The 25,902-nt window shown below is 39.4% G+C and overlaps 1 protein-coding gene across 1 annotated transcript in view; it reads right to left on the bottom strand.

Annotated features, from left to right (window-relative positions):
* The window catches only part of ALK (ALK receptor tyrosine kinase), a 316,153-nt gene that overhangs the window by 149,146 nt on the left and 141,105 nt on the right, over positions 1–25,902 (bottom strand). The window contains exon 4 of the mRNA XM_075147934.1: positions 19,097–19,298. Within this exon, the coding sequence (XP_075004035.1) occupies positions 19,097–19,298 (202 nt within the window). The remainder of the gene's footprint in view (positions 1–19,096; positions 19,299–25,902) is intronic.

The following is a 25,902-nucleotide window of genomic DNA, read 5'->3' as shown; positions in this document are numbered from 1 at the left end:
CTGAACAGTGAAGTGATTCCATCTGTTTCTCTCTTTTATCAGACTAAAGCCATAAAATCTCTCATTACAAAATTTGTTTTTAGCACTTGGAGAGCTGAAGGTTGGGATCCCAATTACGGCTGTGTGATGAAGAAGGAGCACTCACAGAGAACAAAAAAAAGGAGCAGTATAAACAATGTGATGTCAAAAATTCTTCAAGGTTCAGAGCAAGCGTTCAGCAGGACAACAGCTCAAAAATGACTAAGTCTAAAACCACCACACACAACTGTGACACAGGACTGCTGAGCTGTGAATACAGAGTGGTGAACAGTCCCTTAACATTGCTGGTCTTCTAATCAGCTATCTGTAACACAGCAGACAAGATGTCCTAAAAAAATCCTTACTATTTGATAAAGTCCTACAGATTTTTACCTGAAAGGTGTTGCTGAAGTGCAAAGCATTAAATTATATATGGCTAAACCGTGTCATATATTAGCATAACTTCTTTGTTCCCCTAGTAGTTTGTATTTCTGCCTTAGTGAATTCACACTATGTTCCCCCATCCCCACGTTAAAGTTTGTTAGCAGTCAGCATTCGGAGTACCTAAAATCAACATCTATATCCACAATTTACTTGTCTGACTGCTGCTGCTTGAAATTGATATATTGAAATTTACTTTCTGAAATTTCACTTAGAAGATAAAAATTGCAAGGGAGATCTGGGCACAATTTCCCATTTTGCTTAAAGAAAAAAGGGGGGGGGGGAGTGTGTGACATTTAGGTAGGTGAGGTATTTCCACGTATTTCTTTCACCAAACTTATCTGCCGCATGTTGCATACGTTAAAACAGAAAGATGTAAAATACTCCATAGACACAGTCCCCAATTCTACATATTTCAAAGCATATTAGGGAAGCAAAATACATCTAAAACATGGCTGTACTCCTGGCTGATGATTTAAGACTTGACTGAAGAACTACTAAGCTCTATGGACAGATTCATAATCAAGAGGGCTTGAAATGGGCACTGAAAAGACCTGATGCTACCTTGTTGAAGACATACACCATAAGATACCTATTTTTCTAAACATTAAAACCCTCATGCTCCACTTAACTGATGCTATGCACACCTGATGACACTCTTCCAGTTGCTAGCCTCTAAGTGTTTCACACACATTGCTGAATTCAGCCTTATAGCACCCATACTTGACAGGTTATCATCTATGGAAGAAAGCAACAAGCATGTTTTCTGCAGCTATTTGATCTTCTAAAATCTGTTTGTTTTCATTCAGATTGTACCTGCTCCATGTGTGTTTCCTGCAAATATCATTATAAACGCGTTTACTACTACAAATGGTCATGGAAGAGCAATTTTAAAAGAAACAGCAGAGTATTCATAACAAGCCCACTTTGGTCTCTCTTTTTTGGGAATGATGAACACTGCAGGAAAAACCTAATTTCAAAACATTAGAAATATTGAAGGAAATAAAAAGGCAAATGCAAAAACCTTTCTTAGATTGTTTTCTGAGTCAAGCTGCTTTATTTCTAGTCAGCTGGACAATGATAAGCACTTGTGTAATATGCTGTACTTGCATCATAGATTGGGCAGCCACGTTTCCTCTACAAAATTAAATTACATAGTTTCATCACAATGTGTCTTCAGTGCAGTGCTGATTAAGATGTCCTCATTCCCCCTTGAGCTCCAAGATTAACCTCGGATGGGCAACCTCATGGCAAGTCAACACTTGAGTTATTGATTCTGCAACAGTGCTTCACACACACCCTTGTTTCTCCAGAACTTTTGGGGCTTGTATCTTGACAACATGTGGGACTGCAAGTAAATTGAGTGGCCCAGATCCTCTGCCAGGCAATTGTGAAGAGGAAAAAAAAATTCACTGTCATTTTGAGTACAGAGGCAGGATATCTGGGGGTGCCACTGTGGCTTGCAATCTCAGTGGAAGAAAAAGGAAAATTAACTACTTTCATTTAATTAGAGAGCGTTTCACTGGAGTGCTACAACCATTTCTGGCTAGCAATAAAGTACTTAGCAAATCTCTTTCAACAAGAAGCATTTTGAGAATACACTGATAATGATGTTAATGATGCTAACATAATTTTAATGTAAATATAAATGAAGGAATGGTGTTGCTGATATGGATTAGACATCCTACTGTCTTGACACAACATCACTAAGGCACAAATGCAAGCAATTCATAAGATTTAAAAGGCAAGCTTTATGCAATGCTTCTTTGGAGCCTTCTCCTAGGCAACTATGTCCAGCATCCCATTTTGCCAGGCCACAACAAAGGTGAGCAGGGTAAGACACTGGAGTGTTTCCAGAAAGCAGTAATTGTAACAGTAGAACGAAACCAATGTTAACTGCATCTCTTGATTTCTGCTAACATCAGCCTAGGTCTTCTGCAGGTTCAGAGTGATTTGTCAGTCAAAGTGATAAGATGTTACTTTGACTGCACATAATCTTAGGCCAGCCTGACAGTCTGCCAAACTGAAGAACCTTAAAATAAACCACCATTTCTTCCTCCTGCCTTCTATATAAGCTAATGTAGAAATTGGAAATAGGACTCAGTTCCCCTAGACTCTGCAGCTTAATGGGGCAAACAAAGAACTAGGAACTTTGGTGGCACACCACTCCTGGAACAACTGTTGTCTCTAAGACTTTTCAATTTATGCACCAGAAACTAACATACTGAGAAAAATATTTTCTCTCTCTCTCACTTTCACACATATTTGAAGCCAAATTCCAAAGTGCAAGTACATATCAATAATTTCATTCAGAAATGAGAAAATGGAAACTGAGGTATGCAGTCAGAACCAACTAAACACAGCTCAGAGAGAAAAACTGGAGGCTGTTTCTTGGAAGCATAAAGGGACCCAAGTGGTGGGCTGCTTGGCTCTCCAGTCAAGGGAGGACGGTAGATGAAGAAGGGACACTTCTTCCTCTAGGAAGGAGGCTAGAGGAGGAAGGAGGAAATCAGCATTCTAACAACACAGAAATAGCTTTCTGCTAGCAACGTGTTAATACAGAAACTCTCAATGATATTTTAAACTTTCTTCCAAATTGTTGTAAAGACAACTGTGACCTGTGCAAGGTCATAAAGTTAATTACAGTGTAAGAAGGTAATGAAAAAAACCAGCTTTCCAAACACACACACCTCCTGGCTGGAGAGAGGGGAGTGGATGAAACAAAGCATTTAATTAATTAAAAATTTTTAGGCATGGTGGGAAAAATGACCTTTGCACTTAGAGCACAAATACTGTTTTTTGGTAATATCCAACTTCTACAACATGGGGTCTGTAAATTCAATGTGGGAGACCACCCTTTACTAGATATATCCAGCAAATCTCATTTTCACACTGGAGTACCTTCTTCCACTTAAGCACAGTGAAAATGAAGAGATTCACATATTCAGCCACTATTAGTGTAACCCAAACTACATGTGTAAATTCATCAAGTATCCTAGGGACAAACGACTCATCATTCTGTGAAAGTATTAACTTAAATTTATAGGGTGGAACTGATATAGTCAGATGCATAAAATCTTAATTCTGCTTACAGAAGAAATACTAAGTATATCTTTCTTCCCTCGCCCTGTAATACACACAATTCTCATTTGAAACAATAGCTGAATATACAATAATAATTTGTAATGTGAAATACTGTTAATGTGTTTCCTCTGAGAGTTCCTTTTCCAGAACATAGCAGAAACTACTTTTATTGCTCAAGTTTTCATTACAGAAATGCCATAGCACATATATCTTTGGTCTCCCATGTACCTTGCTACAGAGCGTGACAAGCTAATGACAAGGCTTTTTTTCCCGCCTCCCCCGCCACCCCCCTTTTCTTACTATCATAAGTGCACTAATATTTAGATAGATTTACTTTGGAGCAAATAGCAAATGACTAGGAAGCTGTTTCCATTTCTCATTCTCATTCTGATTAATGAGCTGGAGGAACACTCCCTCCCTTCCTTCTCCTTCTGTGGCTGAAAACATATTGAGCTTATGCCTCTTCTACACCGTTAAAAAATAATTTTAGAATTGCATTCCCTAGCAGATGGATGGGACTTGCATAACACTGATGGCTTTTCCAAAAGGGAATAAGGATCAGCAAAGCCATCCTTTAGCAGTCATTCCGGGATGAAGGATGCAAGAAGATACAGCACCAGACGGTTGAAACAGAGTCAGAAAGCAAAAGGTGTGCGTGCATGCTCGTGTGTGTGTGTGTGTCTCTCACACACGCACAAATTATGTGCACAAGCAATGACCAGCCCATAAACAAAAAATCCCTCACTCCATATAAAGTCAAGCAAAAAGAGAAAGAGAGAGAAAACGGTAACTTTTTAGGGAGTGGAAGAGAAAAGACCAGTTCCTGCATATAGTATAATGCACATGTGAGGGATAGACACACAACGAGGAAGAAAACCAGGAATATCATATACAGAAAAGAGCAAACATCAAACATAGCTCAGTAAGTACTGAGAGTGGTCCAGAAACAAGACTAGAGAGGCTTCTGGGCTACACGAGCTGTGAACAACAAATTTTTATGGTATTTGATGTCTCCAGTTTTCAGGAACACAAGGCTTTCAAATCAACAGGGTGACCAAAACCATTGGCCTCATTGCCACCTTTTCTTCCTTACAAAGACAACCTGTGGATCTTCAACTCTGAACAACTATTCTGGTCAAAAAGAGTAACTGTATAAAAAGACAGTTAATAAAGGCTATGTCTTTGCCCCTCAAGAACATCCTGAACTTTCCAAGAGGCTGTTTAAAATACTTTTCTGAGGTAAAAAGGCATCAAAATCCATTTTACACCTAAACGCTGAAAAAACCCACAAACCCAAACCACTCTCACTAGGGCTGTCACAAGCAAGGAACAGAAAACAAGATACTTTCTCATGGATAATTGAGCAACAGCTGAGTAAAGAATGACATTAACCTGCGAAGTTATTACCCCGGCTTGCTGTGCCAGTACTGAACAGTTACATTACAATGAATGTTGTTTGTAAAACAAACTCCATTATCAGTCAATAGATAATAACTGAGCACAATCATGGCATAAATTATTACAGAAGACTACAAGCAGAAGTCATTAAGAAAAAGTCAATACTGGGAAAAAGCAGTCATATCAGTCCTAGTAACAAAACAAGTCAGCAAAAGGCAACAAATTTCAGATTTGAAATCTAGCAATTTGACAGACTTCTTTTTCACTCCATAATTAATAAACTTGTCCTACAGCAGGCTGATTTTTCTCCACAGAGTAACTTTACTCTTAAGTCTGAGAAAACATGGGACCCTTTGGCTTTGCTATTACACTTCATTAAGTTCAAAAACCCCAAACAATTTGTAAAGTAGCACCACAGTTGCATTTTTAAAGCAAAATATGGATATTCATTTATCAGCATGTTTTACTTTACTTTATATAGCTGACCTGCAGTATTTCTCTCAGAGTCAGTTCATTGTTCAATTGCACTCCCTTATGATGCCATACTGCTGTATGCCATACACAGACAGTTGGATGGTGTTGTTATTCCTTGTATAGTTTTCCCATCAGCACTCATGATGATGCTCCTCAAGTCATGCAACTTCCATGGCATGCCACATTGTGGCTGGAGAAGACATGCTGTCTCATTAGAGGGATGAAGAACAATCCCTGTGAAAAACGATGTACAAACTTTGTTGCGTGTGAACTAAGGCAGCAAAATGACATCCGCTGTAATCCCGAACAGATAGCTAAGAAAGTATTTGGGGTCAGTCCAAGAAACCAATGTTTCATCTAACTCGCCCTAAGGGAAAACACTTAATCAAAATTGAACTTTTCCCATGAAAAGTTCTTATTTCATGGAAGATACAATTTCTAGATAAAAGAAATTGTGTGATTGTCCTAAATTACTTCTGGCTTTTCCATCGGATACAACATGCTTCATTCCCGCCTTTGCCCCCGCCGTGACATCCCTGAGACTCCATTATATATTGGGGGTTTCAATCTTTCCAAATGGCAGTTTCCTTCCTAAAGTGAAGTCCAGCTTCAAAAGAAAGGGAGAGCTCATTTCACTGACTTGCAACATCTCTCCCAGAACGTAGGCAACGCAGAAGACGTTCCGTGTTCCGGAGCTAAAATGTAGCCGATCCATTGCAGTTAAGCCTGCAGCTCTGTCAGAAATGGAAAACTAGCAAGACATTCACTCGCTTAAAAAAAAAAAACACCAACCAAAAAAACAACCAACCAAAAAACCATACTATTCAAGTTGACTGTGGAGGCAAATAACTCAACTAAAAAAAAGCCATCAGCATTTTGCAATTTTAATTTCTCTGCTCATTGAAGCTTTCTGCTTTAAGGCAATTAAAACCAGGCATCAAAGGCACATGAAATTGGGATTGGGTAGTGATTAATTTGAGAAAGAAATGTTTACAATTCAGTTAGACAGACACAATTCAGACATCCGTGTCTTAAGAGTAGGGAGTATTAACGCAAGAAGGAGAGCTGGGAGGGGCATGGGGAAGAGAACATGGAAATAGTATGTGCAATGCCTGTCCCCTGCAGGGTAGAAATTTATCTGCCATGTGCTGTTCATGATGATGACTCAGGAGCAGATGCAGAGCTAGAATTTTCCTAGCCTACAAACAATTCATTTTTTCTTCTTTTAACTTTGCCCCTACAAGTGTTTCTACATTGCAACAAATGCAGAATTTAGATTTTGTGTGTATGCTGAAATTCAGCAGATTAACACCTGCTCCCCAAACAGTGCTAGGCCACTCACCTGAGCTGAAGGAGATACACATTAACATCTCTGCTGGAATCAATTCCTTTGACTCTGAAAACCCAGACAGCAATATTATTTCTCCACATGAAAACCTGCACTCTTCTAGTAAAAATAATGCCATAAATGCAGTGCCACTCAGCCACACTTCTATTGAACACCAACCTCACTAATGACTGCTAGAATATCTCTTTAATGTTTGATTGTGTCCATCTGTATACCACCACTTACTTAAGCGGGGTCTTAAAGTTTTTAAGACTTCTTCAGATCACTTGATGAAAGTGCTGCTGGAGAGCTATAGCATCACTTGCTTCATTTGTGTGGCCCTTTCCGTGAAAATTCACCTCAACGAGGCCAGTTCGCAAGCCTCTAACAAGCTGATGTTTGTGTCCTCTTGGCAGAGATTTTCCTCCAGAAGTGGCAGCTGAACTGCACAAGGGAAGGTATCCAGCGCTCAGCCTGGGCTGCAGCAGGCAGTACCAGACCCGGCATGCAAAATCAGCTGCTCTGTGCCTCCCCCAGCCTTTGGGCCCAGAACATGGGAAGAAATATACCTGAGTCAAAGGCAAGCAGGACAGGAGCAAGAGACAGGGAGCGAAGATGAAGAGAGAGAGAGAGAGAATGAGACCTGTTGAGGAGCTGGAAAGCCTGTTTAGAAGAAAAGCCTGGAAGACAGAACTAGAAGGAAAGAGTAAGTTGAGATAGAGGGAGCAGGGAACAAGTGAGCCCTGGGAATATGCAAGAAGAGATAAAAAAGCTGGTGTAAAGACAGATTCTCTCATCCAAAACAACACCACTCTCCCTGTCTTCAAATTATGAACGAAAGAAGTCAGTGAAATTATGCAGGATTTTTTTTCCCTTTCATAATAGAATACTGGCAGCAAGCAATAAGTGAAAAGAAAGCAAGATTTTCTTGAAAAAAACATTTAAAAATTGATAGTGGTCTGATTGTTGATAAACATTGAAGTTGATGGTATCTCTCCTTGTTTGAGAGGGGCTGTTTTACTAGGCACTGTCAACTGCAACTGCCTTGATACTGGCCATCAAAATCCCCTATCTAAAATAGAAATAGTAAGAGCAGAGTCAATTCCCTTTCAGACAGTCCAGATACATGCCCCAGCCTTGACCTGGAGAAATTGCCTAAAGGAATGAAAGAAGCCCAAGTTCCCTGACAATTGGCTTTAAAAAAAAGGAAATCAACTTGTGTCAGATGTTATCTAGAGACCTCCAAGAAATGAGCCTCTGAATAGCTCATCTGGCATGAAATAATAACAAATTGCAATCATCATGGTTTTGATATGGATCTGAACTGTCAAAAGCATTAGCTCACACTTCCCACACCACAGCCTCCTGAAAGCCAGGCATTTAGAAAGAAAAGGAGTAGAGATGCAAAAAGCAGTTGCTAGATTTGAGAACACTGTCTCCATTCAAACTAAGACAATATATGGATGGATCATCTCATGTTTTTATTTTCTGGTGTGGTGTTTAACATCGTAAAAAAAACCAGGTCATCCATTGCACATAATGTTCTGATAGCAAACTTTTAACTAAAAAGTTATCTTAACATCTCTGAGCAAGCACACTGCACAGGGAAAGTTTTTCTACACTTTGTGTTTTTCTTCTGCTGAAGAAAGTCAGATTATTTGGCTTCTTTATTAAAAAGTATTTAAATGTAGATATTTTTATAAAATCTTCCCCTTAGTGTAATTTTCTTCTGTTATAAAGGCATCATAATAACTGGCCACTGATCTGAATACGAGAGACAGCTGAGTTTGTCTCATTTAGTCTACTGCTTGTATTCCTTGCTAGATGAAGTAGAGTCATAAAAACTTCATTGCCACGTGAAAGATTTAGACTTCCGCTGATCTTCTGCAGTCTCATCCTCATGCGAAGTTCATCAAGGATGGCAGACAGTGTTGCTGGTTCAAGTCCCAGATTAGAATAGCTTTGTCTTGTCAAAGGGAACTTTATTATGCGTCTTTGTGGCCTCAATCCATCAGCATGAACGGCATGCCAAGCCAGGGATGATCAGGAAAAGCTCCAATTACATTCAGTAAACAAACTTCACTGCTGCTATTTCCAATAGAAAATCATATCTAGTCAGCCTGATATAGGAGGCAACAAATATCATAAGGTTATGGACTGACGTTTATAAAGAGCTGGCAACTGTACTCAGTGACTCAGAGAACTCAGTGTCCATAAAGAAAAACAGATGAACACAACCCTTGCAAAAAAGGTAGGGAAAAGGCAAGTACTTCCAAATGCGATGGGGAGGACTGTTCATTTTTGTATACAAGATACCAAAATGCTACTACGCAAGTCATGAATGTTCATGGCTTCGCTATATTGATTCATTTTAAGAACAAGCATTATCCAGCACAGTGTTTGGAAAAGCCTTCTGCCACAGTGCACAAGTCAAGAAATAGGCTGTATAAAGCAGTGTATAAAGCAGGTCTGACAATCCTGTCTCAAACCTGTGCCTTTGGTGCTGGTGTCAACCCAAAACCATATTTTTGCCAGACTAGCCACTGACATTAATGGTTTGACACTGCCAGTAAAAAAGAGTCCTTGAGACAGTATTTTGTTACAGGAATATAATTTCGACTGTACCAGATCTGTGCCATAGAAAACAATAAAATTGCAAAGCAAAGGTAGCTATTTGACAGAAAAATGACAGAAAAATGCTTTCAGGTATTACCAATGCTAGTTAACAAATATGAAGCATGAGTTTTAAATTAAAAGCTCTGCGAAGTGCTTCACACTGGTGTCAAACAACGCAGTCCTCACTGTATTCCCGCGGAAAGAAAGCCTGGTCAGTACTTTCCTCGATCACTGAAAAGAACCCCAAGCCTCCTTCTCTGCCACCACAGCAAGCATCAGAATCTAAATAGTTTCTTAGCCTTCATTTCCTTCAATTTTCCAGCTGGGAATTTATTGAGAATTAACTTGCAAATTCCGGTTGAATAAATCTTTGATGTCTTTTTAATATGCAGAAGTAAATTTTAAGTTAGTGGTCAAGTTTATCAGAGTTCTCTTTCTTCTTTCTTGAGTGGAAAACACCTGATTTACCAGCACTTGAGAATAACGGGCACCATTTTTGGCGAGGCAGCAACATAGACAGTGTTCTTTAAAGTGAGGGTGCAAAGCTGCCCTACTGGACTTGAACCCTGTGGTGCAAGTCAATGAAACAGAACTGAGATAATTTAAAAGCGATACCTGAGGACCTGGTTTAGAATGCAGAATCAAGTGCATTACCGCTACACTAACACTCTTAGCAGCTGGATGGGTCAAGGACATGATTTTTAAGTCTTGCAAGGTTAGCAGCACCTAGATAATACTTTCTCTCTGAATTTGAAGGGAGGTATACTATCTTGTAAATCTTCTATAGTACTTACTATGACAGGATAGATTCGCCTTGGATAAGAAGGAGATTCTTAAGCATTAGCAGAAAAGTCCCAAGGAAATTGTGCACAATGACAAAACCGTGCTCCAAGGCGGGACAGCTGCTGAGGAGGTTGCACAGAACTGAGAAGGTTTTTAAGGTCAAAAATAAGTAGGAGATACAGAAAACAATTATACCGCAGGCTAGTTACAAAACTTTGCCAACAGCAGAATGACAGAGAGCTTAGCTTGAGGGGAGCAGAAAAATAACTAGGAACAAGGCTGGCAATATTAATGAGGCATGTTTCCTAGTCTCTGGAAACAAATGTTGGAAGCATTTTGGCTGTGGGAAAGCATACTGGGATGCTACGCAGCAAAGGATCCCGGAGGGACTGCTTGCAATTCTGTATAGCAGAAGGGACACCTAAATGAAGAAAAGAAAAGAAAAGAAAGATGACAAAATGAGTATATGTGCATGCTTGGGAAGAGGAGGCTGGGTGGTGTGTGTATGTGTGGCGGGTTGTTTGCTTGTTTAGGTTTTAGAAAACTGAAATTCATCCTGGCATGTCTACACTGATAGCAAGTGCAACACGGGCTAGCGTCAACATGGGGCTGTAAAGATTAGTTTGGGATGACTTTTAGAAATTGAAGTAGAAGCCTCAGGTAGAGAGGAAAACAAGAGATCTATAAAACAAGGGAAACAAGGTAAAGGAATGAGAGAAGCGGGGGGAGGAACAAACCCAGACTTTGGAAAGTGAGAATAGCATAACCAGAAAAGAGAAGCCTGCAAATAATTCTGAAGGACACAACGTATAAAAGTTTAAGATGACAGATTTTTGTGCTCAGGATTTGGACAGTATAAAAGTTGGATTATGTTGCTCAGAGTGGTCTGAAGAAATTGTTTCAGCCATGTAAGAAATAATTTATATTAAGGAATCTTCGGTTTCAAAAAAACAAATACCTAAACCAGCCACTTTTAAGGCTGCCTCAACTCTGTCACCGTGGTCAGTTTGGCATAATTTCTACAGGGTCAGATGTGCCAGCCTCTGGGGTTTCATGCACAGAAGCAGCTCCCAGAGCCCAAGGAGGTCACACCAACAGGTGCTGCAAATATTTGGGAAGCCACAAGGATCCTTGTGCCAATGCACACTGGGCATCCAGCTCACCACTTTGGCCCTCCTCCGCTACAGTGTGTTCAGCACTATGTTAAATTTAGCAGAAAAGGCTACTCCACTAGGTATCCTTAAAACTGAACTCTTACCCTGAAAAATAAGTTTATTTTTCTTCTATCGTTCCATTCTCTACACATTAAGTAATTTGCTTCTGTAGTAAGCCAAATTTTGATACGTTTGACAAACCTTTTCCTCATTTGCTACTTTTATTTCAACTTTAAAATGGCTTTTTTTCCCCCTGTCCTTTTTTATAATTGTAATTGGAAGTAGACTACACAACTTTGGCCTTCCTGTTTGCATTTGAATCTGGCAAACATCAATAAAAAGCAGCACTGCCACCTAATAACTGTCTAATAATATGTATTAGAAGACAAGAAAGAGCACTTTTCACCCCGCTACTGCCCCAAACTGATTTCCAATCATTTTGATTGGGACTGTAATCAACTGCTAAAAAAAAAAAAGTAATTGCAATTACTCATTACTGAACTTATGTTGGTTGGCTTTGGTTGGTTCAAGAGGTCATACAATATTGTTGCTTCACAATATGATACACCACAATAGTGAATGGGACTCAACATTCAGTTTCTGGTAATATTAACATATCATTCTTTATAATAAATAGTTCGCTTCCATATACATGTCTGTACGAGGAAATAAACTGCTACAGTCCAATCCCAATTGGCAATACAGTAAATCCTTCTGGAGCAGTTTAAAGCTACTGCTTTGTTGTACTTGAGGTTACATGCAAAAATAAGGTACACTCTAAAGCAAACCAATGCTGCATAAAATTTACAAAAAGGATCCAAGTTTATCTCAAGAAATAATATAGCACTTCATCAGCAGCAAAACCACTAAGTAGTTTATAGTAGAAGCGTACAGACATGTACCTACCTCTAGTGCTAAAGTGACAACTTAATCTACATAATCTAGTGCTCAAGTGGAATGGGAAAACAATCTTTACACGCCTGCAGACATTTGTATATCAGGTTCATACTGTTTCATAAAGCTTTGAAGGGCTCCATTTCACCTTACACATTCTGAACAGTTTTGATTTAAAATCTCCTCATCCACTGAAAACAAACTAGCAATGAACTCCTCAAGGTGCCACAACCAACAGAGTTAAAGCTTTCTTCAGATCTAGAATTGACATACTGAAAGAACCAAAGTTTTGTTAGGTGGAGATGAAAAACTGCTTTCCAAATACAAGCATCTGCTATGAAAAGGACTGATTCTTCACAGGTATCAAGGACAGTATCTTTTGAAAAGGGAAGGAGGAAAAGCGACACCCCTCTCTTTTTATTTCTTTTTTCTTTTTTTTTACCTCTTTTTCTTTCTTTGCATTTAATTTGACAGACTGAAAGTGACTAAAAGTTGGGTAGTGGATAACAGCACAAGAAAAGTTTAAGTGCTAATTTTCTGTCTAGGACAATTGAAGTTTCCTCTCTAAAAGTAAGAATTAGTGGTGCCTGGCCACCAAGGCAGGAAAGCTTAGTTTCTAATTAATCCATAAATCCAGATTATTTTCCTGGATTACCTGAATTTCTCAAATGTATAGTTTAGACTGAATGACTTAAACTCCTGGTTTAGAACGGAGAGTGAAATGTGCTGTAAATTCTTTGAGACATATTTTCATGCCTAAAAATGAGTTAAAGCGCCCATATGAAGTACCCCAAATACACACACTTTGGTCTTCCTTCTTCTTATGTTGTAGTCCAGGCATTTGCAAAACAAAGGCTTGAACTTAGTAAAGTGGTTTTTCAAGAAGAAGGAAAAAAAAACCATCCACAAAAAAAGCCAAGCAAATTCATATTACCACTAACATGAGAAAAGTACTTTTAAGGTTAAAGGGTTCCAAGAAAGTAAATTCCTTCTACTAAGCCCATGGTCTGTGAGACAGACTAGTGAACATATTGGAAAGAAAGAAAAAAAAAAAAAAGAAGAAATGAAAAAAAAAGAACAAGAAAAGGAACAACAGTAGTACAAGAAATAACCTTCAGACTTCAAGTCCCAAGGTCAAATGTGACAGATGCTAGTGATTCCTTCATTTATTTTTCTTGACATCTATCAATGCAATCAGTCTCGAGTGAAGTTGTAGATGCCAGAAAGGGAATAGCCTATCATGATTTGTAGTAACCTTCAAAAACAGGTGCTCTTTCTCTGTTGGAAGTGCTCTGTACAGAAATATACGTGTACCTACTAAAGTACTGGCTATATGAGTAGCACTATTTCATGGCTTCCTTGCTCATGCATGCATGTTCAGATCGCAGGTTTTATTTAAGAGACATCTTTTACTTCACATATTTACACAAAAGTTTTCAGATGTATCTCAAGTTTGGTTAAGACTCTAGACTAGTCTAGAGGTCCTACTCACAGCCCAAAAATCACATATGGCTTGCAAAGTCATTTCATGTGGTTTGTATAGGTATGTTGAAGTCAAAAGATGTATAGTTCAGTACCAACAATTCTATGCAGGGATTCTACAGTCTACATCCCCTAAGTGAGGGGTGACAGAACAGATCATGTTGATCTATCAGTGCCCCAACTTCAACCTCCCTTTGCCTCTAAAGTGTTGCAAGGACTTGTAGGAAGAGACAAAGTCCTACTAACATAAAGCAATTACAATCTAAAAAGACACAGAAAAATATCTAAGAGAAACTACCCTGCTCTTTTCTATAGAGAAAAAGCAGGAACACGACAGAACAGGCAGTGTGTCCAGCTCATGCAGGAAATGTGGGCTAGATGTCAGAAGTGAACTCAATTCAGTAGTCCAAATCTTATCTTTTGAATCTACAAACACTGAACAACACTGGCATCCTGGAATTCCTGCTGAAGTAGCTGATCTGAGGATCTTCCCCACCTCCCCTCTTCAGGGAGGCCTCAATCACCTTCACTCGTGAACAGTATTAAGATCCACCTGTTACTTTATTTTTTGGGGCAATAACATGATTATGGAATTAGTGATAAGGGAGGTCTGCAATGAAAGACCAAATTGAAGTTATGCTGTCATTTGCTATGGGCTTATTAAAAAGTTTGGTTTGATATATAGTATGTAATACTGCAATTTACCATTAATAGTGCAGGTAGAGATGTAAAATAATAACGCTAGTTAAAATGAACAACGCTATTTTTGTCCTTGCCCAACTTCTCCAAAATGCAAAGATCAAAAGAAATAAAACTCAATCCTGTATTACAAATTCTGACCTTGTTGACAAGTTCTCCTTTGTGTTTTCCCCACTCTACTAAGCACATTTACAATCTTACTAGCTTTATAATTATAAATTTAACAGATGGGAAAACAAATCAGAGGTGAAATGAAATCAGTGGCCACAGTGACAGCCTGACAAGCACCCAGAAGGCCACATTCAAATTGTGAAAGTAACTCTGCTTTGCTAAATAACCAATATGCTGCGTAAACGTACTTGCTGCCTCCTCACCTCCAGTAACACAAAAAAGGAAGTCCATTAAATAGCAACAAGAAAGGATTGCATACAGCATCATGGGAGCAAAAGACAGTACCCACATCTAGAGGTATTTGGGATAAATCAGAAAGTGCTGTGCTCCATGGCAGGAATTATAACAATTCTTTTGCCATTACAAAGGATCGATAGCACTGCACTGATTCTCTTCCTGTATCATTTGCAGGTGCTTGTAAAACACAACAGAATTGCAAGGGATGCCAGAAGAGACTAACCATATCAAAAACACATCCCCAAAGTCAGATCATCTAGCAACTCTATCATGCAACAAATCTAATTCTAACAGAATATAATAATGTGTTGTTCCCCATAGAGGAATTCTACTGATTGCTTAGGAACTAAATTAGAGAAGGTCTAACCAAAGGTGTTCCAAAACCCATAGATTAAATAGAGAGTAAGATCTTTCTGCTCTTTAAAAAAAAATAAAAAGGTATACAATTCTGTTGAACTGATAAACAAGGACATAATTATCTTCTGAGTGGTAAGCATTGTTGCAAATGTTATGTAGAAAAGTTATTATTGTATTTGGCAAAGTTTCTGTATAATACAAAACAAGCATCCCTTTGCCAGCCTCTGGTGTTTCATCACTCAGGAACCATTCGCAGCTATCACTGCTGTCTCTTCCATCTGCCCTATCCCACTGCTATGTAACGTATCTTAAATTAGCTAGCTTTCTTCCTACACACAATAGATCAGCTGCAGTGAAATATGTCAAGTAAGAAAATAAAACAAATATGTGTCTTCCACACAAAATTTCTGTAATGAAATGCCTCATTATGGAATTGGTACAACTCTAGTCCACAGGCTTGGGCTATTTTTCTCTAGAGAGAGAAGACCAGAGGAGCAAACAGAACATCACTAGTTCTGCCTTTGAGTCTTTATGCGTGCTGAGTATCCATCAAAATCACACCTGGTATTTTGCACACAAAGACAACACAGTTGAACCCTAGTAACAAATAAATATTGGGTGCTATGCTGTCTCTACCTGACTAATAACATTTCATAGCTTTACATATATTCTACTTAAAATCAGCTCCAAGTGCTGTCAACCGAAACCTTTGCTTGCCTGGTTTCACCCTGAATAAAATAGTAATACCTGACAGCATCTACTTTTTTCTCTTGTAAATGTAGGTGAACTGTGAAGACCTTGTAAGATATTAATATATGTAATTCAGGTTATGTGGTTTAAAAAGAAAAAAAATAAGGGTAAAAAGATACTGACACTGTGCATAGCTCAAGATATGAGAAAATCCACCCTGGAATTAATTTATTGGTTTACCACCCTTCAGGTGCATTTGTTTCACTAAAACATACTCTTCCTGCTATGAGCTTGATTTTAAGCAATGGCATGGACTCACTACTGCACATACAAGTCACTGGGGACTACACACACTTTACACCTCTTGTTTGCAAAACAATATATAAAGCGCATAGAATCAAAGAAGTGTCACCTGTGAAACTTTAAAGTGTTTTTATTTCTAGCACAGGCTCTTCACTGAGGAATTCAATTACCTTGTGCCCAGAGCTAAAATCCTTATAAAATTTTAGAAATCATTTGGTTATAGCACGGTCAAAGAATTCATTACAAAACAATACAATACTTTGCAATTTCCAAGACAAAATAAAATATTAAACAGAACAGATTTCCACTGTAGGATTGCTAGTTCATTTAAGAACTTTATTGAATTATTCTTGACTTCCGATCAGCTATTCTTGATTCCTATTTAAAGAAAAGAAGATTTTTACAAAAGTGAGATTTGCATGTTTTGTTATCAAAGCTGGGATAATCAAATATTATCGCTCCAGATAAAAGGCAGAGGAGCACTCATGAATTCTGGAATGAAGGTTCAGGGCAAATGATAAAAAACCCGGCTATCCTATCATCTGCGGCTGCAGTCTGTGGGTAGATACTTAACTATCCCTATGTGACGTTTATGCGGGCACAATATCAGAGCCTTTCTGCATTGCTGAGCTGGGGGAAGAGCTACTACCTCTCACAGTGAAGAAACAAGACCAGAGGGGGAGAAATGAACCAGCCGGTTGCTCCAACTGCAAAGTTTTATAGCACACACAGTACCAAGGAGTCAGCCATACAAAACCATGAAAGCCACAGGCACATCCTTACTACCCTGCATGCCACAGAAATACTGTTGGGGAGCAAGCTACACTTCTTGCTAGAGTATGGGACAGCCAAGCTGTAACTAAAACCACCTTCTTTAAAAGCACAGACCCTCTTTGGGGTGACAATCTCCATCTGCAACTGCAACGCACAGCTGAGTAGTCCATATTGTCTCCAGCAGACGGCAAAGGTAGGCATCTGTTATCGTACTTAAAGTAATCTTTCCCTTCCCTTCAAGGCTGCTTACATTTGGCACTTGCCTGTGCTCCTGGTGAGTTCTGCCTGCCCACAGATCCAAGCTAGAGCTCCGCCATGCAGCACAGCAAAGCATTTTACACACAGCAGTACTCCCTGCAAGTGCCAAGGAACAGCGGCATTGCCAATGCAGGAGGCACTTCGCACAAAGCATGTTTATTAGCTGTGACATAGAGCACAGCATTTGCAAAGAGCTAAGGAAGAAGACAGCTGCTGCAGCTCCCCTAATTACCTTTCCCCAGACATCAACAGTAATTTACAATTTGGATGATGTTGCTGGAACTAAGTATGATCTAGATCCATACACAAGCTCTCCTCCTCACTTTTATAGGCCATGTGTTATACGAGAATTACTACTCAAACTGTTTCTATGAGTCAGGTTATCTCCTGTAAGGTTTATTGCAGATTCTCCTTTTGCTACTGGAAAATATAGAATTTGCTGTAGACAGTAATCAGATAATCACATCTTGTTACAAGCACAAGCCAGCAGGACTTGCTATTAGAAACTCTCTAATCTATCACATCAAAACAAAGAACATTTGAGATGCTTAGTAAAAATTATGCTTCTTAACACACATTTCACAGCAGAAGTAAAAAATAAATATATAAAAAAAATCAGTATATAGAACAGGTAGAACCTTAGCCTCACATATATCCAAATTCAATTCTAAGTTACTCTACTACTATAGCATTTTGAAATATTTACTGTGTTCAGCTCCTGCTGTTTTGCTGCTAACCTGTGCTGGTTTTGCCTGGGGTAGAGTTAATTTTCTCCATAGTAGCTAGTACAGGGCTATGTTTTGGATTTGTGCTGAAAAGAGTGTTGATAACACAGGGATGTTTTCGTTACTGCTGAGCAGTGCTTACACAGAGCCAAGGCCTTTTCTGCTTCTCACCCCACCCCACCAGCGAGCAGGCTGGGGGTGCACAAGAAGTTGGGAGAGGACACAGCTGGGGCAGCTGATCCCGACTGACCAAAGGGGTATTCCATACCATATGACGTCATGCTCAGCAATAAAACTAGGGGGAAGGTTGGCGGGGGGGCCGCTGCTGGGGGACTGGCTGGGTGTCAGTCGGTTGGTGGTGAGCAACTGTTCATTTGCATCACATGTCTTCCTCGGGTTTTATTTCTCTCTCTTTGTTATTTTCCTTTTCATTACAGTTTATTATTATTATTTTATTTTATTTCAATTATTAAACTGTTCTTATCTCAACCCACAAGTTTTCTCGCTTTTACCCTTCCAATTCTCTACCCCCATCCCACTGGTGGGGGGAGTGAGCGAGTGGCTGTGTGGTGCTTAGTTGCTGGCTGGGGTTAAACCACCACAAAGAACGCACAGAAAGTCTGACAAATTAAAACATCATCAACAACTAAGATTAATTACACAAAGAGGATAAAACATTTCAAACAGTTGCATCCTTGAAAGATCAAAAGTTTTCCTCCTCTGACAGTTGCTCTGAACTGCTTTATTGACAAGAGACAGCATTTAAAAAAACACAAATGCAAGACAAAACTTAAAATGTATGCAGACACATGAAACTGCAAAGACTCAGTAGATATTCTAAGCCCAATAGTATACTTGGGTAAAGAAGTAATAAAAAGAAACCAGATAGAGTGAATTAGACAGAAAAGCTTTAAACTTAGGATGAGTATCCACACTTGTCTGTACTTGCAAGCACTGAGAATAAAGATGATGTCGACTCAGAGACTCACTGTTACACGGATCCAGTAGTTTGCTGATGCTTTGTGTAATAAAATAAGCACCAATCTCCAGCTTCTACAATAACTTAGACCCATGCAAAACAAACATCTACTCGGTGCGGTATCCTGCTCCCCTTGGTAGATGCGCAGCATGCATTTTGTGGCTGTATTGCTACACAATCATGTGATTCTTCTCAACTCAAGCTGTGAGTCAAATGAGAGGAGAAGACTTACCCATGTTTCTCTGGACTCTCCACTGATAAGATTTCACTGCTGCTTTCGTCAATGGGAAGGACACGAGCAATATATTCTCCACTCTGCTGGTAAAACTTATAAACAGCCACTTGAACTACGCATTGGTCACTGCTGCTTCTCAGCCAAGGGCTCACGATGATGGGGCTTGGCCTCTCTGATGCATTAAGAAACAGAAATGAACCTAGAACAGATGAGGCAACAAGAAAGCTTTAAGAACAAAAAAAACCCAAAAAGCCTCACAGAGTGCAGAGGAATACCTGTTATTTTTATGCTGCAGCTCACTCTGCAGCCCCTCCATACCTCCCAGCCAAAGATTATCTTTGCCAACTAGTTTGGAAAGTTTGCCCATTTTGTATTAAACCCATCAAGATCTTCCCAGGCAGGCAACATTTCAGCTCACCTTTGGATGGTCCAAAACAAAGATTACATTTAGATTTAACTCCCGTAAGAAAAGGCATAAAGTGGAAAAAGCCATAAATATTAAAGGCAGGGGAAAATAACAAACAGTAACAATAAAACTCAATCAACCAAGAGACTTCCAAAGTTAAGCCCAGGCAGGTGATTAAGGAGTTTTAAGTTTTGATTCTTGCTTTCATGTACCTATTCTTCCTGGACTTCATCCCCATCTCTGTAACCTCTCAGGTGCGGTCCAGACCCAAACATTATGGCCTTGGTTCAGTGCGACCCTGATTTGACAGCCCTGATATACATTTTTTTTTTCTTCAATAATACTTTATATCTATTTCTCTCACCCAAACAAAGAACACAAATTCAATAGCTTTACTTTTGCTTTTCTATAAACAGAAGAATGCAGCATTTTTAAGTCATTAGGGTCAGGATAAAGGCCTGACATAATTTTATTTCTTCAGCAATTCATTCTAATGTATTAATTTTATATGCAGCTAATCCACATTAAACATTTCATTATTATCCAGTACATTGACTCCCTTGGCCTAATTCTATTTCAATACAATCTGAGGCTTATCCAGTGGGACAGAGGTAATGTATTTTCATCACACTGTTGCTCATTTCAGGTAAGTCAAACTACTCCCTTTTGGCAGCTGACCAATTTACCAATTTGTCCACAGAGCAAGCACACTGGGGTGTGTAGTTGGTAAATGAAAGGTGCAGTTAGGTAAATGAAAGGGACCAACCCTTGAAGCAAGAAAAATTGTAATATTCCACAGCAAGACTAGTCAGATAATCAAGACAACGAGATTTCATTTCCTGGAGCATCCATTAATAAAGCCTGTCCGTTAATACTTAAAACATGCAGATCTGATGAACAGTTTAATTTCACAGAGAGAGAAAATAAAGCTCAACTGGGCTGTAATTTAAACCTCTTTTTAAGCGTGCATGAATTTTAGCAGGAGCAGCAGTTTGTTTTTGAAAATATCAAGGTTGAATCTTCAGAGGAATAATCTTCCACATCACTGAGCATGGCTCAGTGAAGATCCAGGGTGTCTAAGAAATCCTGTGGAGGGGCCACGAATGGATCCTGCTCGCCTTCACCTCGGTGTCTAAGCTGTGGACCACAAGATGCAAACTAGCTGCTCTGAGCTACTGTGGTAGTTCACCTCAGCCTAAAATGGATCTGGTGAATTGTCCTTTGGTGGTTCCCATTTCTCTCCACTGAACTGAGGGTCAAGAGCTCAGATTTGAATATCTCACTGTCAGATGCCAGTTTAGAACAGGAGAATTGCACTCGTGCTCACAGATGTCCCCTTTGAAAAAGTCTTATTTGGCAGTTCATCTCAGATCACACACAGGGTAATAATGGAAGGGCTAAAAATGAAACCTGGATTCCTGTCAACCACCACGTTTCCCTCCCGTACACACATTTATCATAAGCAGCATTTTTGACAGACTTGTCGAAAACAGTTTTCTTGACATTGGCATCATGTTAATAACATATATAAACTAGAAAACATTTGTACTGAAAGAAACACGCAGAAATACATAAGGTACAGCCTGCTCTGATGTTGAGGTTTGTAAACAGAGAGGAGTGAAATGTAGTCACAGCATTTTTAATAACAAGATTCCTTTATGTGAAATAACAGCCTTTAATCCAGTTACTAACAGAATGGTTTGATGAGTTTAAATAAACTCAGTTATTGTCACAGTTATATATACACAGTATTTTTGCTGGTCAGTAAAATAAAAACAAAAACCCAGCCACATGTATCATCCTTCCCTGTCTCTCCCTTTTGTTGCAAACAAAAGGGAATTAGAGCACTAAATCTTGTAGCTTTAATTGTACCATCCCCATAAGAACACTGAAATCTGTGATGTGAAAGGGAGCAAAGAGACTTCTGCTGGTGGCAGAAAGACACTAAGCGTTGCAATAATTGCTGATGGTAACTTGCCAGGTGCAAGAGCCATTTACTCATCTTACTGCCTTGCAACAGGGAGTCAGATTTTAAAAATAACAAACAAACAAAGGCAGCTCTCATTCCTTCTTTTCTCACAGTGGTTCTAAATAAAGAGAGCTTCCAAGGATAGTCCCTCTTATGCCCTGACTTGAGGCCAGGTTTGAAACGTCAGTGAAGTCTAGTAGTAGACAAGGCTAGCTGCTACAGCAAATTTTTGAGATAGTCTCTAACCTCTTTTGTTTTGGCTTTTATATTTCTACTCCCTATTTACAGGGCTCACACTCTGCAGTTGTGGCTTATTCTCATCACATGGCCAGTTCTACCTACAAAATTATATTACTAAAAGGAATACAATTTTACCATGGTGGGGTCTACCCCGACACACTCTCCCAGGATACTAGGAGGAACAGCCCCACACCGCGCTGCTGGGAAGCGGTGCCTAGAAAATCACTCCGAAGGACATGGCTATTACACTGTGTTGGCCTCACCACTGATACGCAGTTTTGTCAGAAATGTCCTCCTAGTGCGTACTTTTGGGGAGATCACCTACCTAGGCAAATACTATGAGCTATGACAGATTACCTTTTTTTTATTATTTTTTAAATTTTTTTAAAGATTTTATTTTATTTGAAAAAAGGAGAGGATAAACATAACTTTGTTCTTGCTTTTGAAAGCCCAGCCATCTCACGGGTGACTTCCCTGTCTGCTGAGATGTTCTCCTTTTGCTCTTACTGCTCGTCTAGTCCTTAAGTGCTAAGGAAAGAACTATCAGAGCCGCATTTGCTCTGCTGTTATTGGAACCATTTCCAAAGTTGAAATGGGGAGTACTTGCTATGAAACCACACAGAAAGCGCAGAGGCTTTGTTACACAGCAGAATTTGAAGATTCCTGTTCACGCACTACGAGTTAGATCTGCTTCTTACGGAGCAGACCAGTGAGTTCCTATAGTAACCGGGCCTGACACCTATAGTGTACATTTGCATCGCACATACTCTTTTCCACATACAAAATAGACTCAAAACACCAATTCAGACAAACCCAATTTCATGAATTTGCTGTCTCCAAAGCATACACGACATATCTGAATCAACTGCATACATACACACACATACACAAAGACAACAACTTGCTGACAGAGGCCCAAATCCTCTTTCATTAAAGTTGACAGGACTTACGCTACTGAAATCAATGGCGTGAAACCCCACAAAGGAGTAATTAACGTGTCTGAAGTGAGAAATGATACATGTTGAACACAAATCCTCATACTCCTCTCTTCCCTGAAAGGCACAATCTCTCAGTCACTGCTTGCCACTGTTTCATGCGACAGCCTCCCACGGGATCAATATGAGCACCATTTCCAGGATCAGATTAGAGACTGCTACTTAGAAAGAGTTAAAAGATCACATGGAGATTGATTCCCCCTCCATGCCAAGGGACAGCAGCATATTCTGTTTCACACCAATGGACTTTCTGGGCAAAATTAGAAGCTACGTGTTCACTTGCATTTCTCTCTGATGGGAGGGAATCCATGTGGCACACTCTGAGATCATTGTGTAGACCTGTAAGACTCTAAGGTTCCAGCTATAATTTCCTTGCACTTATTTTCTCCTATTAGCTCACAGCTCTAATAAGGCTCTTAGGATCTTCCCGGGTGAATAGTTAGAAAAAGCACTGTAGCTTCAAACAAACTTCTGCTGCTATTCAGATGTCAAGGGATATAAGCTGAGATGAAAGGCCACTTCACGGTACATGCTGCCAGTGTCATGTTCTACTGCTCAGGACTCTGAAGGGTCTATTCGCTTTTCAGAAAGATGTTCACCAATGAGTCATTTCAAGAGTCTTCCGCTACAGGTTTTAAATTGGACTCTGGCGGCACAGCACAATGCTGATATTAAAGAGATGCAGTTAAAATAATCACATTGTAACTAGATATACAGCCACAGACCCAGGCACTTAGCACTTCCTGGGTCCTGAGCTCATTCATCACCGTCACGCAGAACCATGTGGTTGCAGTGGGAACAGCATTCAGTCTTTTACACCAAATACACCTGTGTTTGCATTTTGTGACTGAAACCCTTACGAGCTGATATTGCTCTACAGTGTTTCAGAAACAGCTAGTGTAAATGGCAAATACTTTATTTTCCACATTCCCCCTAAACACTCACAAACCCTGTGAGAAACCTACCAGTAGTACTCAGCTTCTAGTCATATTTTTCCCTACATTTTTAATACCTGCAGTCACAACGCAATGGTTTTCCTGATCCTCATGCGTTGTGTCTTGTAACAACTCTGGCAACTTGCTGTCACTTCAGAATAACACACATGAAAAGATATTTATGCTGAAGCACAGGGAATTACTGCACTTGACATAAAAGGAATATTACAAGACAAATTAACATATCCTGCATGAAAAAAATTGCTGTTGATCCTTTGGAAGCTTGTTTACAACATTTTAACATTCATGTCACTAAAAGCGAAGGATGGCTTATCAGCTTAGTAGCAAGATGTTTTTGAGATGATGAAGACAGCTTCAAGTTGCGCTGTTCAGAACTAACGAGGTAACAGAGATATTTGTAAAGAAGAAAACTGATGCTAATGTACTATGCATGTACAGATACACTATGAATAAAGCACCTGTCCAAAGAAGCTTTCAAATGAAGTGGTATAGACTGGTAAGACTCAAAACCACACCAGCAAAGACGACCGTTCCTGCGATCTTTGGCCTAACATCCTTCTCTGATACAGATGCATAAAACATCTGAAACTCATGCCAGTGAGAACGCTCAGGCAACCCTGAGATGTCCAAAAGACAGAGCCATCGCTTGGCCCTAGGAACTGGGCAAACTTAGTATCCTATTACTAGCCCCTTTAAAAGCTGGACATCTGATAACTACCCAAAATACACTAGATCCTTCCTAGTCAGTCTCAGGGTAAACGCAGTAAAGAGCCAGGTCAGGTTCTTCTGCTAAACAACCTCATGATGCTCAGCGAGGTCAGTGCACCCTATTGCATCCTTTGACCCTTCCGAGGCGGCAGTCTAGGAAAGATGGCTGCAGCCCAAAAAGACAGCAGCCTGAGAAGTTACAGGGGAAAATAAGGTTCTCCAGGAAAGCGTTCACTGCAGAAAATGTCAACCAGCTCTTCTGGAACAAACACATGGAGGCAACTCCTCAACTTGCACCTGAGGTCTAGGATTTCCAGCATGAGATGTTCTCGTATACCCAATATCACACAATCAAATAAGATCCTAAAGACATGACATCAAACAGGGCAATGGGACATAAAAATCAGTTACAAAAGTGGCATGCATTAGAATTCATGAAGAGGAAAGTTCACGTTATTTGAAAATAATATTTAGCAACACACCCAAGCCAATAATACACACACTGCAGACATCCAGAAATCTGATACAAATTAAAGTGTCCCCATGCCAATTCAAGCAGATTTCTTCCCTAATTACCAAAGACCATAGTTTTGTTATTTTAACTTACTTTCTTGAAAAGCAAGGCTCAAAACACAGCTAGGCTCACTTAATCTGATCACAGTTATAAAGCAGCAATTTAACAATCCTTTGCAAAACTGATAGATTGTTATTCTGAACATAAACTCCATCTTCCTACTAAAAGGATTTTATTACCTTTCACGTACAAGTTCAATACTCTACCAGATTAAATTAGAGCTGTAAAAACTATTAACAGTCAATGTCTGTTGGGGACTGTACAGTAGAAAAAAAAATTTAAATCAAGTTTTATGGTCTTTGGAGATGCTGACTGGAGAGAACATTTCCACTAGTATCACAAAACATCCCACAGAGATGGTCTTTGGATTCTTCATTTTACACTCAATTTCCAAATTAACTATTCAAGAAAAACTCTCATAGCAGGAGCTCAGCTGGTAAAAGCCATGGAAGAATTGGGCACTACCTGAGTGACAACATTAAGAAAAGCCTTTTTCTAGGCTTATTTATATGAATTTTTTAATTGCCTCATCAAGACTCCGAAATGTGCTGAACACTAAGAATGCGAATAGTCTCCAGTGCTGAGTGCAATGCAACTGCATAAGCACCAGAAGATTTGCCACATGCTATACTTGCATCTGACTTAAAATTCACAAAGGTAACAGCCTTTGAATTATTACAAAATTTGGAGCTGAACAATTCTTAACAATCTAATTATGGTAATTGGATTATATCTTACCTCTTTTGAAGTCCATCAGAGTTCTTGCTATTAGCTTAAATAGAACCAGGATTTCACTTCTAATACCTATCAGGTATTGAGCACGTTTCTCTAGATGATGCAAGAGCAATTTAGAAACGCTAATGAATTCACACTAACTCTTGTGGGCATGTAATACGTTACACAAATGGACAAGTTAAGGCAGACATTAAACAACTGCAAACAGCATGTGGCCAAG

The sequence above is a fragment of the Calonectris borealis genome, chromosome 3 (assembly GCF_964195595.1).
Source record: "Calonectris borealis chromosome 3, bCalBor7.hap1.2, whole genome shotgun sequence".
NCBI classification, from domain to species: domain Eukaryota; kingdom Metazoa; phylum Chordata; class Aves; order Procellariiformes; family Procellariidae; genus Calonectris; species Calonectris borealis.
Note: the sequence above shows the minus strand (reverse complement) of the source record. Positions and strands in the feature narration are given on the sequence as shown.